The 18,113-nt window shown below is 38.1% G+C and overlaps 1 protein-coding gene across 1 annotated transcript; it reads left to right on the top strand.

The window, feature by feature from the left end:
* Positions 5,305–6,108, top strand: LOC107646896. Its single transcript, XM_016351037.1, has 2 exons — positions 5,305–5,702; positions 5,811–6,108. Exons 1-2 carry the CDS (start codon positions 5,305–5,307, stop codon positions 6,106–6,108), a joined length of 696 nt encoding a protein of 231 aa, XP_016206523.1.

Here is an 18,113-nt window from a genome sequence, read left to right on the forward strand (position 1 = left end):
AACCACCTCTTAGCTTGATCTTTTACAGCAAATGGAAACAGTAATAGTCTGTAGACATCCTGATCTATTTCTTTATCATGTACTGTGTCAGCAATTTGTAAAAATTGTGCCAGAAACTCTGTAGGTTCTTCCTGTGGAAGACCGGAATACTGGCAGCTTTGCTGCACCATGATAATGAGCTGAGGATTCAACTCAAAGCTACTGACTCCAATGGAGGGTATGCAGATACTACTCCCATATGAAGCAGTAGAGGGGTTTGAATATGACCCCAGAGTCCTCCTGGACTGTTCATTTCCACTTAGATCCATGATGGAGAAAGGGAGATGATGTAAAATAGGAAAAATATTTTGATTTATTTATTTATATATTTATTTCAAAAATGAAATAAATTAAAATAGAATAAATAAAAATTGAGTGAAGATTTTCGAAAAACAGAGGAGAGAGAAAGTGGTTAGGAAGTTTTGAAAAGGATATGATGATTTTGAAAAAAAAAATTTTTAATTTTGAAATAAAAAAAAATCTGAATTTTAGAAATATATTTCGAAAATTCGTTTTTTAAAAAAGAGAGAAAAGATATTTTTGATTTTTAAGAGGAAAGAGAAAAACAATAAGATAGCACAAGATTTGAAACTTTTAGATCTAATGCTCCCTATTTTCGGAAATTTTGGGGGGAAAACACCAAGGAACACCAAACTTAAAAATTTTAAGATCAAGTTACCAGGAAAACTCAAGAACATGAAGAAAGAACACCAAACTTAAAATTTTTAGAAAACCAAACCAAAATTTTCGAAAATTTTAAGGAAAATCAACAAGAAAACACCAAACTTAAAGTTTGGCACAGGATCTAATAGAGAAATTATTTTTGAAAACTATTTTTAAAAAGAAAATAAGGATTCTAAAATTTTAACACGACAATAATAAGAGACCCTAAACAAAAAAAGAAATTTTTCCTAATCTAAGCAACAAAATAATCCGTCAGTTGTTCAAACACGGACAATCCCCGGCAACGGCGCCAAAAAACATGGTGCACGAATTATGAATCACACTTTTCACAACTCGTAGCACTGACCAGCAAGTGCACTGGGTCGTCCAAGTAATACCTCACGTGAGTAAGGGTCGGTTGGAATAGGATTTACTATCCTTTTGCGTCTGTCACTAACGCCCAGCCTTCAGGAGTTTGAAGCTCGTCACAGTCATTCAATCCTTGAATCCTACTCGGAATACCACAGACAAGTTTTAGACTTTCCGGATTCTCATGAATGCCGCCATCAGTTCTAGCTTATACCACGGAGATTCTGATTAAGGAATCTAAGAGATACTCATTCAATCGTATATAGAACGGAGGTGGTTGTTAGGCACACGTTCATGATTTGAAGAAGGTGATGAGTGTCACAGATCATCACCTCCATCACAGTTAAGCGCGAATGAACATCTTAGATAGGAACAAGTGTGTTTGAATGGAAAACAGAAATACTTGCATTAATTCATCGAGACACAGCAGAGCTCCTCACCCCCAACAATGGGGTTTAGAGACTATGCCGTCAGAGAATACAAAGTTTTGATCTAAAATGTCATGAGATACAAAATAAGTCTCTAAAAGTTGTTTAAATACTAAACTAGTAGCCTAGGTTTACAAAAAATGAGTAGACTATGATGGATGATGCAGAGATCCACTTCTGGGGCCCCCTTGGTGTGTGCTGGGGCTGAGATTTAAGTGAGTCACGTGCAGAGGCCATTTGTGGAGTTGAACGCCAGTTTTTGTGCCAGTTTGGGCGTTCAACTCCAGCTTTTGATCCTTTTCTGGCGCTGGACGCCAGAATTGGGCAGGGAACTGGCGTTGAACGCCAGTTTACATCATCTATCCTTGTTCAAAGTATGAACTATAATATATTTCTGGAAAGCCCTGGATGTCGACTTTCCAACACAATTGGAAGCATGCAATTTCGAGTTCTGTAGCTCCAGAAAATCCACTTTGAGTACAGGGAGGTCAGAATCCAACAACATCAGCAGTCCTTTTTCAGCCTGAATTAGATTTTTGCTCAGCTCCCTCAATTTCAGCCAGAAAAATACCTGAAATTACAGAAAAACACACAACTCATAGTAAAGTCCAGAAATATGAATTTTTCCTAAAAACTAATGAAAATAGACTAAAAACTAACTAAAACATACTCAAAACTATATGAAATTAACTCCAAAAAGCGTATAAAATATCCGCTCATCATTCCTCTCTTCAAATTTTTGGGTATTTAGGGCTTTTTATTAAGAGATTTTTTCTGATTTTTGATGTTTAGGTCCACTCTAATCCTTGCTTAGCTTTGGGTTTTCACATCCAAATCTGTTGGGAAAGGTAAGAGACTTTGAACTTTTGTGAAATTTTGATTTATGTTGAGCCCTAGGTTGATTTATGATGGTTTGTGCATATATAGTTTGATTATTGTGAGTTGGAGCTTGTTGGAGTTACATTGGTGGTTGGATGTTGGTTGAAAGCTCATTTGGTTCATAAAGGGAATCGGCCAAGGTATGGTTTTGGTTTCCTCTATGTAGTATATAATATTCATGGACACTTAGGCTAGTGACCCATAGGATAGGTTTGAAATTTTATAAGTTGGTTGATGGTGTACAATAAATTGGTAATGTTGATATGGTTAAATGATTATGTTGAGATATGATGGATTTGGATGATTGAACATTGTTGATTAATAATATGAAGCATGGTTGAGTGATGATGAAGATTGATGGTGATAAATGATGATTAGTGGATATGTGTTTGGAATGTTATATATATATTTGATTGTTAAGGTTGAGAATGATAAAGTAGGATAGAAAGATTGGTATTAATTATGAAAAGTGACCCAAGTGGGAAAATTGTGTTGTAGAGGGGAGTTTGGTATTGTTTTGGTTGGTTTAAGATATGATAATTGGGAGAATTGGTAAATTAGGAACTTAGGTAAAAGCTTATTTAAAACCCTTTAATTTGATATAAAGTTTGCCAAATTTGGAATTTTGTAGAGGAAGTTATGATCATTCAAAGTTGGTGTTGAAAATCTGAAATTTTACAAAGATGCAGAATTTCAGGATTTCTTATATGTGCGCACGCACAACCCTGCGAAAATCTTATTCTGTGCAGACGCATGGACATGTGCATATGCACAGGCAGGAAAAGGCTCTCTGCTTGCAGCGTTTCACAGCTTGTGCGTGTGCACATCAATGAAGAATTACGACCTGTGCGTATGCACAGCCCTGTGCGCACGCACAAGTTGGGAAGGGTCGTCTGTTGGGGGCGCTCGCACAGCTTGTGCGAGTGAACAGGCTTGTAAATTTTAGTACATATGCGTACACACACTCCTATGCGTACGCACACTTTCAAAATCTTCCTAGGTGTGCGCATGCACACCCCTGTGCGGACGCACACGCCCTGTTTCACAAAATTAACTTTGTTTTCAACTATTTCACCTTCCTTACAAGGTCGTAAGCTTCTATAACACCATTTTAAGGCTTTTGGGCTTAAATTTTGAGTATGGGAATAAGGGAAATAGGCTAAGGGTTTTAGTTAATGATTGTTATGAAAAATTAGAAAAACAGAGGCTTAGGTTTCTGGTGTACTGAGGATGCGTTGGCAGAGTGAGAAGAGGAATGGAAATATGAATTGGCAATGGTTGAGATGAGTCGAGGACTCTAAAGGAAATGATAGATCCATGTGATATTGAAAATATTTTCCGAAAACCAGTGATATTGAAAATGTATCATTGTATTTTGAGATTATGACACGCTATGCGCCCAGCAGGGGCCGAGGTTGGATCCCGCCTATTCGAGGTAGCGGTGGCGGCATAAGGGCGGTGGTTCGTCCCGCTTGTGCTTAGATGTGAGGTTGGTGGCAATAGATCCTGCTCACATCCCTTCGGATCATCAGAGCGTACAAGCGCAAAACCCTGGATAGTGATCCGAGCACTATATCTCGGGGGTTCCCACACCATGATTCCGAAGGGCAACATCTCCATGGAGATGTGTCGGGTTGGCAGTTGAACCGACAATGTAATATCACAACCAGTAGGACAGGCATTTATCATGTGCATTTTCTATCTGTTTGCATGCTTTGCCGACTTAATATTGTTTGCCTATTTGTATAACATGTCTAATTGCTACTTGAGTTATTTGCTTTATATGCTTCTACCTGTGATTTACTTGTATTGTATATACTTGTGTTTTCTACTGTGATTGAGGAGGTTCGGAAGGCGGTGATGATGGGATTGCATGGAGGATAGGTTGGCAAAGGCTGTGGGACAGCGGTGTTTGGTTAGAATAGAAATCCTTTAAGATAGAGTGCCCTGTTTAGTTATGTTAAGGTTTATATATATGCTTTATGGTTTTAGTATGCTTTAAGTTTGAAATCATGTGATGGATATGAAGTCTAGGATTACCTTTGGCGTCCCGGGGTCTTATATCCTACATCACTGGGTACTGTTACCATGCTGAGAACCTCCGATTCTCATACCATATCTCTGTTGTATTTTTCAGATGCAGGTCACAACCCACGTTGGTGAGTTGCTTTGGATGGTGACAGCAGCGGAGGATCCCGTTACTTCGAAGTTCTTTTTTATTTATTTCGTTTATATATATCTCTCACTTTTGTATTTTGTTTTGCCTAGAGGCACGTATTGAGAGAATACAACTTGTATAAGTCCTTTTAAACTTTAATTTCTTTTTGTTTGTATATTTGGCTAGCCGGATTAAAATCCGCGAGCCGTGGCTAGTTCCTTATGATATTACACTATTATACTATTATCATTTTTCATATCACATCTGTTTCTTGTGCTCTACGTTAGATGCTTCGTTAGTACGCTTTGCGCTTTTAAAATCCTATTTTTGAGCTACATCCTTCATCGGGCTTCTAGATTATACTATTCTTTCTATATATATCATGTATGAGCTTAGAACTGTCATAATCTCTGATTAACATTTGCTTTACGATGTGAAGTAAGGCTTAGGCTAATTAGGGTGTTACATTTAGTAGTATCAGAGCGGTTCGTCCTCGTGAGCTTGAGGGATGGACCGATTGTGCTTCATTGCATACTCTGTGTGTCTTTTTTTTATGCCATTAGGTTATCTACTTGAAATTTCATAGCATGCATGTCTATGAGTGCCTGTTTGCGATAATTGAAACACTAGGCTTTTGTTATTCAGACTGATCACCTCGATATCGATTGTTTGGTGTAGACAGAAAACCCAATGGCCACTCGTGGATGAGGTCGAGCACGTTTACGAGAGAGTAGGAATGAGCAACTGGCTGATAACCATGCCGAGTTCATGGCGGGGATGGCGAATCTGGCAAATACCATGGAAGCGAATGCTGCTGCGACTCTGCAAGCTGTGCAGATTTTAGCCCAACCAGCCAGAAGTGGAAACGAAAATAGAGAAGGTGCTGAGGACAGCTTGAGAGGTGTTCCGAGAACTCTAACTGCTTTCCGGAAAGCTGACCCGTTGGTTTTCAATGGTTCGACAAACCATACTAAAGCAAACAACTGGTTCCAAGCTATGGGGCGTGCATTGCTAACTCAACTTGTACCGTATGACCAGTTCATGGAGCATGCGGCTTACCAACTAGTGGGAGAAGCTCAACAATGGTGGCAAGGAGAGCGCCGACTACTACTCCAACAGAACGTGAACATTACCTGGGTGTTATTCGAGGAAGCCTTCTACAATAAGTATTTTCTTTAGTCAATAAAGGAGGCCAGAGAATTGGAGCTCTTACAGCTGAAGCAAGGGTCCATGACTATAGCTGAATACACCAGTAAGTTTGAAGAATTCTGTAGGTTCTCGAGAATAAGTCAGGGTACTCCTGAGTCTTATGAGGGATGGAAATGCATCAAATACGAAGTAGGGCTGAGGGAAGATATTAGGCGTGTCATGGCTCGATTGGAGATTAGGAGATTCTCTGAATTGGTGGACAAGGCGAGGATTATTGAAGAACATGCAAAATTGGTAGCCTCGTCAAAAGACACTCCTGGGGAAAATACTAGTAGGGAACGCACGATAACCTTGGACGAAGGGGACAAAACTTCAAGAGATATAGTGAAGAAAAGTGGTCAAGAGCTTACTACCCTACTATAAAATGTCAGGAGTATGGGAACTACCATCCGAATAAGCCATGCCAGTTGGGTAAGAAACTATGTTACAAGTGTGGCGCACCAGGACATTTGGTTAGAGATTGTCACCGCGGGAGGAACCGAGATGAGGCTCAGAATCAACAGTCAGGCCGTGTGTGTACTGTGGATGCACGTGATGCGACAGGGTCGGGTCCTCCGACGAGAGGTAAGCATATGTCTTGAGTATTATATTACCTGGACCTGAGGATAGTTTGGTTCTATCTTTTGCAACACCGTCGTTAGGGTTACGAGAGCTTGGGGTTTTGTTAGGAGTAAACCATGGTAAAATGGAGGATTCTAGTGGTAGTAGTCGAGGATTTCAGACTTGTGATGACGAATGATCTGAATGGACGTGTGACGCCTTTGTGATTTTTTAACTATGAATTTTTGCGGTTTTAAGGTTTAGAATGATTTCTAATCTGGTTTGGAACTTTGGTTTAAATGATTCGGTTTTGAAAGTTAGTCGGAACTCTTGATTTAAGAGATATGGTTTAAACGAACATTGAGTTCTCTGATTTTGTTTAATTGTGAAAATGGTTTCCAATTTCTCTTATCGAAAGGGATTCAATTTGAAAAGTTTTAATTTAAGAAAATCATGAATTGAAGTAGGCAACTTCCGAGTAAACTATTTTGACTCCTTTCAGGAAACTCAACAGTGATCTGTTCTAGAGTGAACTGTTTTGAATGATTTGGTTTTGAAAGTAAGATTGGAACTTTTGATCAAATGATACCATTTAAAAAGGAAAAGTGAGTCCTATTTTATTCACTTATGATTTGGTTTGTAAATTTTAATTTAACAAAGGGGATTCAAATAGAAAGGTTTTGATTTAAAGGTTTCAATGAATTTAGACAAATCATGCTTTAAAATATTTGATTTACAGATAAACGGTTTTCGACTCTGTTGATAAGGTTTTAACAATTGGCTCATTTAGATTGAAGTGTTTTAAAGGTTTTGACAAATATTACAAAATTGGTATTTAATTTAAGGAAAATTTTTGGATTCTTAATGATGGTAATCAGAGTGATGCAATGGAAGTTGTACACTAAGTTGTCGACGTGTGAGTTCTAGAAGATGGAAGTGAAGTTCTTAGATCACGTGGTGAGCAAAGGAGGAATAGCCGTAGATCCTTCTAAGGTGAAAATGGTGATGGAAAGGGAAAGATCGACAACGCTGACGGAAGTCGGAAGCTTTCTGGGTTTAGCCGGATATTACCAGAGATTCATTGAAGGATTTTCCCGGATTGCACTACCGATGACTAAGTTGACAAGAAAGGAAGTGCTAGTTGTATGGACATCGGAGTGCGAAGAGAGTTTCCAAACTTCGAAACAGAAGCTAACTCTAGCACCTGTTTTAATCTGGCTGGAACCACACGAACCGTTAGAAGTATACTGTGATGCTTCCTTGAAGGGTTTGGGTTGCATGTTGATGCAACACCGGAACGGGGTGGCTTATGCATTGCGTCAGCTGAGACCGCATGAGGTGAATTATCCAACTCATGACTTGGAATTAGCAGCGATTGTGTTTGCATTGAAGATTCGGAGGCACCACTTGTACGGAGTGAGGTTTAGTGTCTTTTCTAATCATAATAGTCTCAAGTACATCTTTGATCAGAAGGAGCTAAATATGCGTCAGAGGAGGTGGATGGAATTGCTAAAGGATTATGATTTTGAAATGAGTTATCACCCTGGAACGACGAAGGTGGTTGCAGACGCATTGAGTAAGAGATCTTTAACAATTGCTTGGATGAGAATCAAGGAAGAGGAGCTAGTGGATAAGTTGTGGATCTTAAGATGGACATTGGTGAGGTTGCCGGAAGAACTAGTTTGAACCAGTTGTAGATTTCAAGCACGTTTAAGACGGATATTCAGAGGAATCAGCAAAATTAGCGGAAGTTTTAAAAATTGTTCCAATGAGTTGGTGATAAGAGGCGTGAGGATTTCACTAAGGATGATGAAAGATTATGGAGATATAAGGGGAGAATTTGCATACTGGATGTCGGGAGGTTTGATTCACTAAAAAACTGTCTCTCAACAATTTTCTACCGGCAAGTGCACCGGATTGTCGTCGAGTAAAAATTCACTGTAGAGTGAGGTCAAATCCCACAGGGATTGGTTGGTTGATCAACGTTAATTGGAGAATTGTTCTAGTTGAGCTAAATCGAAATTGAGTTGAGAATTGCTTAATGTAAATTTGGCGGGAAACTTAAATTGCAAGAAATTAAATGACAGAAATTAAAGTGCGAGAAATTAAATGACAGAAGCTTAAATAGCAAGAGATTAAATGGGAATGGGGATTAAGCATGAAATTAAAGAGCAGAATGTAAATAGAATGGGTAGATCAGAGATGGGATTCATTGGGTTTCAGGATATATTGAACTCTCTGGATCAAATCATTTTCATCTCTTCCACAATCAATGCATTCATTACTAATGGCAATCTTAGATGATTAGATCCTAAGGTCTTGGCTCACCAATCTCTCTAAGCATGAACAATTGCCCAATGTCTTGATTTAATTGCTCATGTGAAGAGTTGAAGTTCAGTCACTGATTATACCACACAAATTCATATATCAAAGTATTGGTAGGATTAAATGTCCCAATATCCATCCAATCCCCAATCTAATCCAATGTGAGAAAGCAATTCTAGCATGAATTCTTCATCCCTCTCTCAAGGATCCGAAGAATTCCAATTATGGATAGCTTCTCTGTCAGAACAACTATCCAAATGAATTAAGATTGAAAGCTTTATAACAAAAATCAAGAGAAAAGAAAGAAGAAGAAGATGAAAACTACTATTGATCCATTGAATTACAATAGAGCTCCTTAACCCAATGAAAGGGGTTAGTTGTTCATAGCTCAATTCAATTTACAGAGAAAGAAAAGTGCCAAAAGAAATAAAGAAAATACAAAAGAAACTAAAAGAAAAGTGCAGGAAATGAAATCAGGGAACTGAACTCCCAGAGCCCCCCTCAGGGCCTCCCCAGAGAGCTTTCTTAAATCTTCAACAATTCTTCTATTTATAATCCTCTTCCCATCTTCAATTGGATCAAGTATTTGGATGTGGGCCTTTGTCTTGATTGAAGCAAGGATTGATTGGATTGGTGCCTAATGCAATTGAGGAGAAGGGTGTGTCAATTGTGCCTTTCTCGTATTAAAGTTGGAGTCAACATTTTTGGGCAAACGTTGAGTCAAACGTCCCTTTAAAAATTTGGGTTCTGGTTGCTGTCATTAGCGTTTGACTCAACGTTAGAGTGCCAACGTTCTTCTACCCACGCGTACGCGTGAACCACGCGTACGCATGAAGGCTGTGTTTTTGCTCATTAACGCGTGCGCGTACACTATGCTTACGTGTGCATTGCCATTTTCCCCTTCCACGCGTACGCGTCACAGACGCGTGCACGTCGATTCAAGTTTCTCAATTCCAAATTCTAGGCTTCTCATCGCAGACGTTGGAGGCAAAGTTTGAGGCAACGTTGGACCTCCAACATTCGTTTGGTGACGCGTACGTGTGACCCACGCGTACGCATGGATGGTCAATTTTGTCATTCCACGCGTGCGCGTGACTCACGCATGCATGTGGATATAGAAATTTTCTTCTTTCATGCGTACGCATCATAGATGTGTACGCGTCGCTCAAAAATCCTTTAGCTCCAGAATTGAACATTTTCAATGACGTTGGAGGTAACGTTGGTTCACCAACGTTCCCTCCAACGTTGGCACCTATGTTTTCTTCTTCTAGAACAACCAACGTTGGTCTCTCCTTCTCTTCTTCCTTGCTCTTTTTCTGCTTCTTTCTTCCTATCATCAACCAAACAATCTCATCAAAGCCTTGGCATAATCACAAGATTTTGCATCTTTCATAATACCAATCAATTCTTGCATAAATCTCATGAAAATGCATAAAATTAACAATGTTTGATTGAATCAAGACAAGCATGAATTTCTCATCCAAATACTTACTTATTGCCTAAGAAAAGCATGAAACTACTCTAAAACAAACTAAAAATGGCTTGTGAAACTAGCTAAGATGCCCTGGCATCACAACACCAATCTTAAATCTTGCTTATCCTCAAGCAAGTGATAGATCATGAAAATACAAGAGATACAAGTCCTTATTCAGAGAATTCAAATCCTTGGTTCATGGAGTTTCATGCATGGCAATTCAGGTTCATGTTCATGCTGGTTTCTAGGCTCTCATATGCTCTTGAATTCTCACTCTATTTCCTTTCTATTAGAATTTTATTCTTGATCCTTAACTTCTCTATTTTTGTTTTCTTTCCTTCTTTAGAGCTTAATGCTTTCGGTAGCTAAGTGTTCTGTAATGAGATAACTTTTTAGGATAGGCTTTCAGCCAGCACTCCCGAACCAGTTGGTTTGTTATCATTCCTTAGACCTTGGTGTCCAGCACCTCTTTGGGTTGCTAAATATTTTGTGAGAAGGTTGCTCTTGATAGTGGACTTTCAGTTGACAATTCCGGGTTAGTTAAGTTATCAAGTGATAAAGCACTCCTAAGAACTTACTCATCCAAGCAGATCCTTGCACAGAAACACCACAGACAGATGCCTTAAGGTTCAAACTATTGGTGCCTAGCTTTATTTGCTTTTCATTCTCTTTTTTTTTTTCTTTTTTTTTCGTTTTTAGATCTTATTAACTTATTTAAGTCTCATAGAATGCACATCAAGCTAATAATTCAAGAGATATCTTAGCCTTGTACCTTATTGATGAACCAACTTAGCTAACAAATACCACCACAACACTAGGATTTATTCTGCATATTGGATTTCACTCTTGTCTTTCACAGCAAATTCTCATAAACTCTTTTATTGAGCTCAATGACACATCATACAATTCAAGCAGGATGACAATGAAGTAGGCACTTAGACTAGTAGCCCCAAAATGTCAATAAAGAGAAACAAACAGAATATGAATGTTCATGAGAACAGGATTCAATCATACTTCCAATTAAAGTACTACAAATCTGAGACAGTTAAGTACAATACAACCTCTTAGTGTCTTCTTGTTTCTTCCTTGTCATCATCATCCATAGCTTTTGCGTCCTTCTTTGGATTGATTGAATTCCTGCAAATCATTGGAAGTTGCTTGTTCCCTAAGCACTTGAAAAATAGTTTGCATGCATGTATGCTTGTGAATTTCTGAACTTAATTTGGTGTGAGGAAACCAAACTTAGTTCCTTGCCTAATACAACAGATTGAATACATGCAGAAACCTCTTGTGCTTTTATTAAGAAAACAATTGTGAACTAGAAAGTAAATAATTGTTAAGTAAGTTCCCTAATTGTTTCGAGTTAGTTACTATTAATACCAAGGGTTGAAATGTGCTTTTAATGAAATCTTTGGTGGAAAACCAAACTTAGAATCCTACATTCACCCATTGAATTGTTTTGGTGTGCAACAGCAAACTTAGCTCCTTGCAATACAAAGAAATCTACTTAATTTTTTTATTGAAATAACTAGGAAAATAAAAACTACCTCTAGTTGGGTTGCCTCCCAACAAGCGCTCTTTTAATGTTATTACCTTGACATTTTATTCATGAATTTCTTCCTCTTCTTCCAGTTTGTTAAGAGGAATGACCTCGAGTGGGAAAAGGAGCCAGTTGATGCCCCTTGTTGTGAGTACCTCCTTCCAGCAAGCTTTCTGTTGTGATTGGCATGAGTGAACTTGCTTGTTGGATCAGGAGTTGGATTGTTCTTTGACCTTTTCTTCTTCATGGATATGGTCCCTTGTTTCTCGGTCACAATCCTCATTTTGGTGCTTGTTTCTACTACCTTCCCATCTTTGATCTCAGAACTTCGGTGTTGTTGGACAGTTGGAGCATCCTCTTTATCAAGAGCTTCTTGAATTGGTGGTTTACTGAACTTACCTTCTATGCAACTCTCTGTTTCGTTGGAGTGTGGACTCCCTTATTTGACTTCCTCCCTTTCTTCTACATGATGTTGGATTGAGTCTTTTGGAAGTGAGTTTGCATGTTCCTTTGTTACCCCTAGTAGCCTCTGTGGGTATGGAGCCTTAGGCTTGTATACTCTCAAAACATCCTCCTTCTTCATATGAATCTCACTTGGTATGGGTGCCTCTTTTTCTTGTTCTTCTGATTCCTCCCCAGTATCCTACATTTGGTCCTCATCCTCCTTCCTAAGCACCACTCCGAAGTGTTTTGCTATATGGTCTAAGTGTGCTTCGATTTTTCTGCAAGTGATGGCTTGTTCTTCTGTCGATGCTCTGAGCCATTGAATGAACTCCTCAGTTTTCGGAGAGAGAGGAGTGGTCTCTCTTTGTGATATTAGCTCTTCAATGAATTGTTCTTCAGAATAGCGTGGTGCTTTCAGTCTCAATTTTTCTTCATGCTCCCTTTCTGCTATTTTTTCCTCTGCCTTTATCTTTATCATTTCTTCAAGGAGGAGTTCAATCCTAGAAAGTGTATTGATGAGCGGATAATTTATACGCTTTTTGGCATTATTTTTAGTATATTTTTAGTATATTTTAGTTAGTTTTTATTATATTTTTATTAGTTTTTAAATAAAAATCATATTTCTGGACTTTACTATGAGTTTGTGTATTTTTCTATGATTTCAGGTATTTTCTGGCTGAAATTGAGTGACCTGAGCAAAAATCTGATTCAGAGGCTGAAAAAGGACTGCAGATGCTGTTGGATTCTGACCTCCCTGCACTCGAAGTGGATTTTTTGGAGCTACAGAAGCCCAATTGGTGCGCTCTCAAATGCGTTGGAAAGTAGACATCCTGGGCTTCCCAACAATATATAATAGTTTATACTTTGCCCGAGATTTGATGGCCCAAACCGGCGTTCCAAGTCAGCATAGAAATTCTGGCTTCAAAACACCAGAACTAGCATAAAAGCTGGAGTTAAACGCACAAACTGGCACAAAAGCTGGCGTTTAACTCCAAGAAAAGCCTTTACACGCGAAAGCTTCAACGCTCAGCTCAAGCACACACCAAGTAGGCCCGGAAGTGGATTCTGCATCATTTACTCATTTCTGTAAACCCTAGGTTACTAGTTTTCTACAAATAGGACCTTTTGCTATTGTATTTTCGGAATTTTACACACTTGATAATACTTTTGATCTTGGTTCTTCTGGTTCCCTTTCTGGGGCTGAAGCCAATGATCACCATTATCACTTTTGTATTTTCAACGGTTGATTTTCTACACACCATAGATTAAGGTGTGGAGCTCTGCTGTTCCTCATGAATTAATGCAAAGTACTATTGTTTTTCTATTCAACTCAAGCCTATTTCTGTTCTAAGATATCCATTCGTTCTTCAACATGATGAATGTGATGATCTGTGACACTCATCACCATTCTCACCTATGAACGCGTGCCTGACAACCACTTCCGTTCTACATGCAAACAAGCTTGAATGAGTATCTCTTGGGTTTCTAATCTAAGATTAGAACCTTCGTGGTATAGGCTAGAATCAATTGGCGGCCATTCCTGAGATCCGAAAAGTCTAAACCTTGTATGTGGTATTCTGAGTAGGATTAGGGAAGGGATGACTGTGACGAGCTTCAAACTCGCGAGTGTTGGGCGTAGTGACAGACGCAAAAGGATCAATGGATCCTATTCCAACATGATCGAGAACCAACCGCTGATTAGCCGTGCGGTGACAGCACATTTAGAACATTTTCACTGAGAGGACGGGAGGTAGCCATTGACAACGGTGAAACCCAACATAAAGCTTGCCATGGAAAGGAGTATGATTGATTGGAAGAAGGCAATAGGAAACCAGAGGTCCAGAAGGAACAAAGCATCTCCATACGCTTATCTAAAATTCTCACCAATGAATTACATAAGTATCCCTATCCTATTTTATGTTTTATTCATATTTTAATTATCAATCCTCCATAACCATTTGAATCCGCCTGACTGAGATTTACAAGATGACCATAGCTTGCTTCAAGCCGACAATCTCCGTGGGATTGACCCTTACTCACGTAAGGTTTATTACTTGGACGACCCAGTGCACTTGCTGGTTAGTTGTGTGGAGTTGTGATAAAGAGTTGAGATTACAATTGTGCATACCAAGTTGTTGGCGCCATTGATGATCACAATTTCGTGCACCAAGTTTTTGGCGCCGTTGCCGGGGATTGTTTGAGTTTGGACAACTGACGGTTCATCTTGTTGCTTAGATTAGGTAAGTTTATTTTATGTTTAAGCTTTTTACCTTTTAATTTTCGAAAAATTTCAAAAAAAAAATTTGTATTTCTATTTTGTTCTTCAGAACTTTTAAGAATGGATTCTAGAGTTTCATGATGATTTGTTAAAGTCTGGCTGGCTGAGAAGCCATGTCTAAACTTTTGGACCGAGGTTTCAACTTATCATCACAAGAGCTTGTTGATTTCTATCAAGCTTGCTGTTGAACGTAATGATTTGCTAAAAGCTTGGCTGGCTAGTAAGCCATGTCTAATTCCTGGACCGGAGTTTTAGACTAACATTGCATGATTCCTGGAATTTTCATTAAGAATTTTGAAGTCCTTTTTTCTCTTTTTCCACTTAATTTTCGAAAAAATTACAAAAAAAATTTATAAAATCTTAAAATAAAAAATATTTTAAGTTTCTTGTTTGAGTCTAGTGTCTAATCTTAAGTTTGGTGTCAATTGCATTCTTCTAATTTTCGAAAATTACATGCATTATGTTTGTCATTGATCTTCAAGTTGTTCTTGATGATTTCCTTGCTTTGATCTTTAAATTCTCTTGTTTTGTGTCTTTTGTTGTTTCTCATATGCATTTTCAAGTTGTTATAGTCGTTAGTATACAAACTTCTATGTTTAGTGTCTTGCATGCATTGTTGATTTAATCTTAGTTTTCCATGATTAGTTGCATTTTGATTGTTTCTCATCATTAAAAAAATCCAAAAATTTTTCAAAATTATGTCGTTTCAAGTCAATAATACAGAGAATTGAAGATTCAGAACAGACAGCAGAGGAATTACACAGAAAAAGCTGGGCGTTCAAAATGCCCAGTGAGGAAGGAAAACTGGCGTTTAAACGCCAGCCAGGGTACCTGGCTGGGCGTTAAACACCCAAAAGGTAGCATTTTGGGTGTTAAACGCCAGAATGGATGCCATTCTGGGCGTTTAACGCCAGGAGGACACTAGAGGGAAGATTTCGTTTTTAATTCAAATATTTTTCAAATATTCATAATTTTTCAAAATCAAATATTTTTCAAATCATATCTCTTCAATCATATCTTTTCAAAATCAATTTCTTTCCATTTTTTTAAATTATTATTATTTTCGAAAATCCTTGCTACAATTAATGATTTAACTCAAAATTTTCAAGTTGTTACTTGCCTATTAAGAAAGGATCAAATTTTAATTCTAGAATCGTATCTTTTAATTTCCTGTTAGTCAAGTAATCAACTTTAATTTTAAAAATTTCTCTTTTTAATTTGATTCTCAATCATATCTTCTCAATCATATCTTTTTCAAAATTAATTTTCAATCATACCTTTTTGATTTCTGATTTCAAAATCTTTTCCAAAAATCACTTAATTTCTTTCCCAATCTTAGTTTTCGAAAATCATTTACCAAATTTTCAAATTTTCTTTTAATTATTTCAAAATCTTTTCCTTTAATTTCGAAAATTCTTCCCCTCTTCCCAAATCCTTCTATTTAAAGGACTAACACTTCTCCATTATCAGCAATTCGAACTCTGTCCCTCTTGATAAGTTCGAATTCTCTCTTCTCTACCTCATCCTTCTATTTTTATTTTCCTCTGACATCTCAAGGAATCTCTATACTGTGACATAGAGGATTCCATATTTTCTTCTCCTTTCTTTTCATATGAGCAGGAGCAAGGACAAGGGCATTCTTGTTGAAGCTGATCCTGAACCTGAAAGGACCTTGAAGAGAAAACTCAAAGAAGCTAAAGTACAACTCTCTATAGAGGACCTAACAGAAACTTTCAAACAAGAAGAAGCCATGGCAGCCGAAAACAACAACAATGCTAACAATGCAAGGAAGGTGCTTGGTGATTTTACTGCACCTACTCCGGACTTTTATGGGAGAAGCTGACAGGCTCCCAAGGGTGTATTGGTAAAGATTTTCTCCAATAAAACCACGTTGCAAGTATAGCTCTACCAACAACAATCCTCGGGGCTCAAATTTAGAGAGGGATTTGGTTGTCACAAGTTCAATCCCAATAGAAATAACCGAAGTATTTAAACCTCGGGTCGTCTCACAAGAAATGGGCAAACATGTGCTTCAACATTGGTTAGAAATTCGGGGTTGTGAGTTATGAGCATGAAAATAAATGGGAATCTTAACAAGCAAGTAATCTTAAATTGCAACAAACTAATTCAACTATCTAAGCAAAACATGAGCAATTCCAATAAACAAGCAATATTCCACTTAATTCTATTATAAACCAAGCAAGTAACTGTAACTAAAGAAAATAATTTGGGAAAATTGGTTTTCAAATATGAATAATAAAAGCAACTCTTGGCTAGGCATGGGAATTGGGGTCACGATCCTTGTCTAACAACCGTATCTTGACAATTATGAGGAACCAGGCTCATTAAGTTTACCCTCAAAGTCTTAAGTACGTGATATCTATTCCTAGACTTGAAGTACGTCAAATGGCTTTGATCACATCAACCCATAAGTCCCAACCTACCAACTAATTGGATTAGTAGTGGGTTGGCGTCAATGAGTATCAAATTGACCACCAAGGGCTCCCAAATCATCAAATCCATTAGACCCAATGACTCAAGTTTACCCAATTCCCTTGACCTAGGCCAAGAGTAAAGAAGACTACTCCATAATCAAAGTAAACAATTCATCAAACACTTGGTAAGCATTAACAAAAGACATGTTAAAAATAGCAATTAAATTGAAACCTACAAGTACCCACTAACAATTATCAATATACAATCATTCAAACAACAAGATTAAACATAGAAATCATCAATGTAACATCAACAAGTCAAGATTCAGAACATTCATGAAATGGGTATAAAATGACAATTGACAAGAATTCATAAAACTATCACTAGATATAAGCAAAATTGTAACAAGGAATTCAAATTGAACAATTAAAACTAGTAAGTAACAAGATGCAATTCATAAATCAACAAGGGAAGATCAAATTAAAACTAGATCTAGAGAGGAACAAGGGTTTCTCTCTCTAGAATAACCAAAAAACCAAAAACTAGCTAAAATTATGTCTTAGTGTAAAAATGATTGATCCCCCCTTTCCCCCTAGCATCCTTGGGTCTTTTCCATGAAGAAACAGCTTGAAATTGGGCCTGATGAGCCTCAGAAATCGCCAGGCACGATTTCCTTTAATGAGGTCACGTGCAGCTTCCCACGCGTGCTTGCCATGCGTGCGTGTGCGCCGATTGCTTTTGCGATCCACGCGTGCGCGCCCAGTGCGCGTGCGCGTCGATAAGAATATTCTGATCCTGCAGATGCGTCCATCCTTGTGCACCGCTTCCATCCAATCCCATCCACGCATCCGCGTGGAGTGCGCGGGCGCGCCGATGCTGCTTTTCCTAAGATTTCAATTCTTCATGTTCCTCCCTCTTTGTACATCCTTTCTCCCTCTCTTCTAAGTCATTCCTACCCTATAATTCCTGAAATTACTCAACAAATACATCACGGCATCGAATGGCAATAGAAGGGGATTAAAATATGGCAATTTTAAGGCAAAATAAGCATGTTTTCCATCATGGAGCAATATTGGAAAGTGAACACAAAACCATGCATTTCTTGCGAATAAGTGTGAGAAATATTGATAAAATCCCCCAAAATAAGCACAAGATAAACCACAAAATCGGGGTTTATCAAATCTCCCCACACTTAAACCAAGCATGTCCTCATGCTTAAAATAAAAAGACCAAAGATCATGATGGGAAAGGGTTTATGAAATGCAAACTACCTAAATGGATGCATGCAACTAATGTAAAATCATCTACCTACTTGGTCAAGAGTAAATCTA

The sequence above is a fragment of the Arachis ipaensis genome, chromosome B06 (genome assembly GCF_000816755.2).
Source record: "Arachis ipaensis cultivar K30076 chromosome B06, Araip1.1, whole genome shotgun sequence".
NCBI lineage: Eukaryota > Viridiplantae > Streptophyta > Magnoliopsida > Fabales > Fabaceae > Arachis > Arachis ipaensis.

Bases quoted from the DNA above. Each gene is read 5' to 3' on its own strand.
- LOC107646896 (XM_016351037.1), top strand. From the start codon at position 5,305: ATGGCGGGGATGGCGAATCTGGCAAATACCATGGAAGCGAATGCTGCT. The intron at 5,703-5,810 runs GTATTTTCTTTA...AGAATTCTGTAG, and splicing joins GAGGAAGCCTTCTACAATAA to GTTCTCGAGAATAAGTCAGG.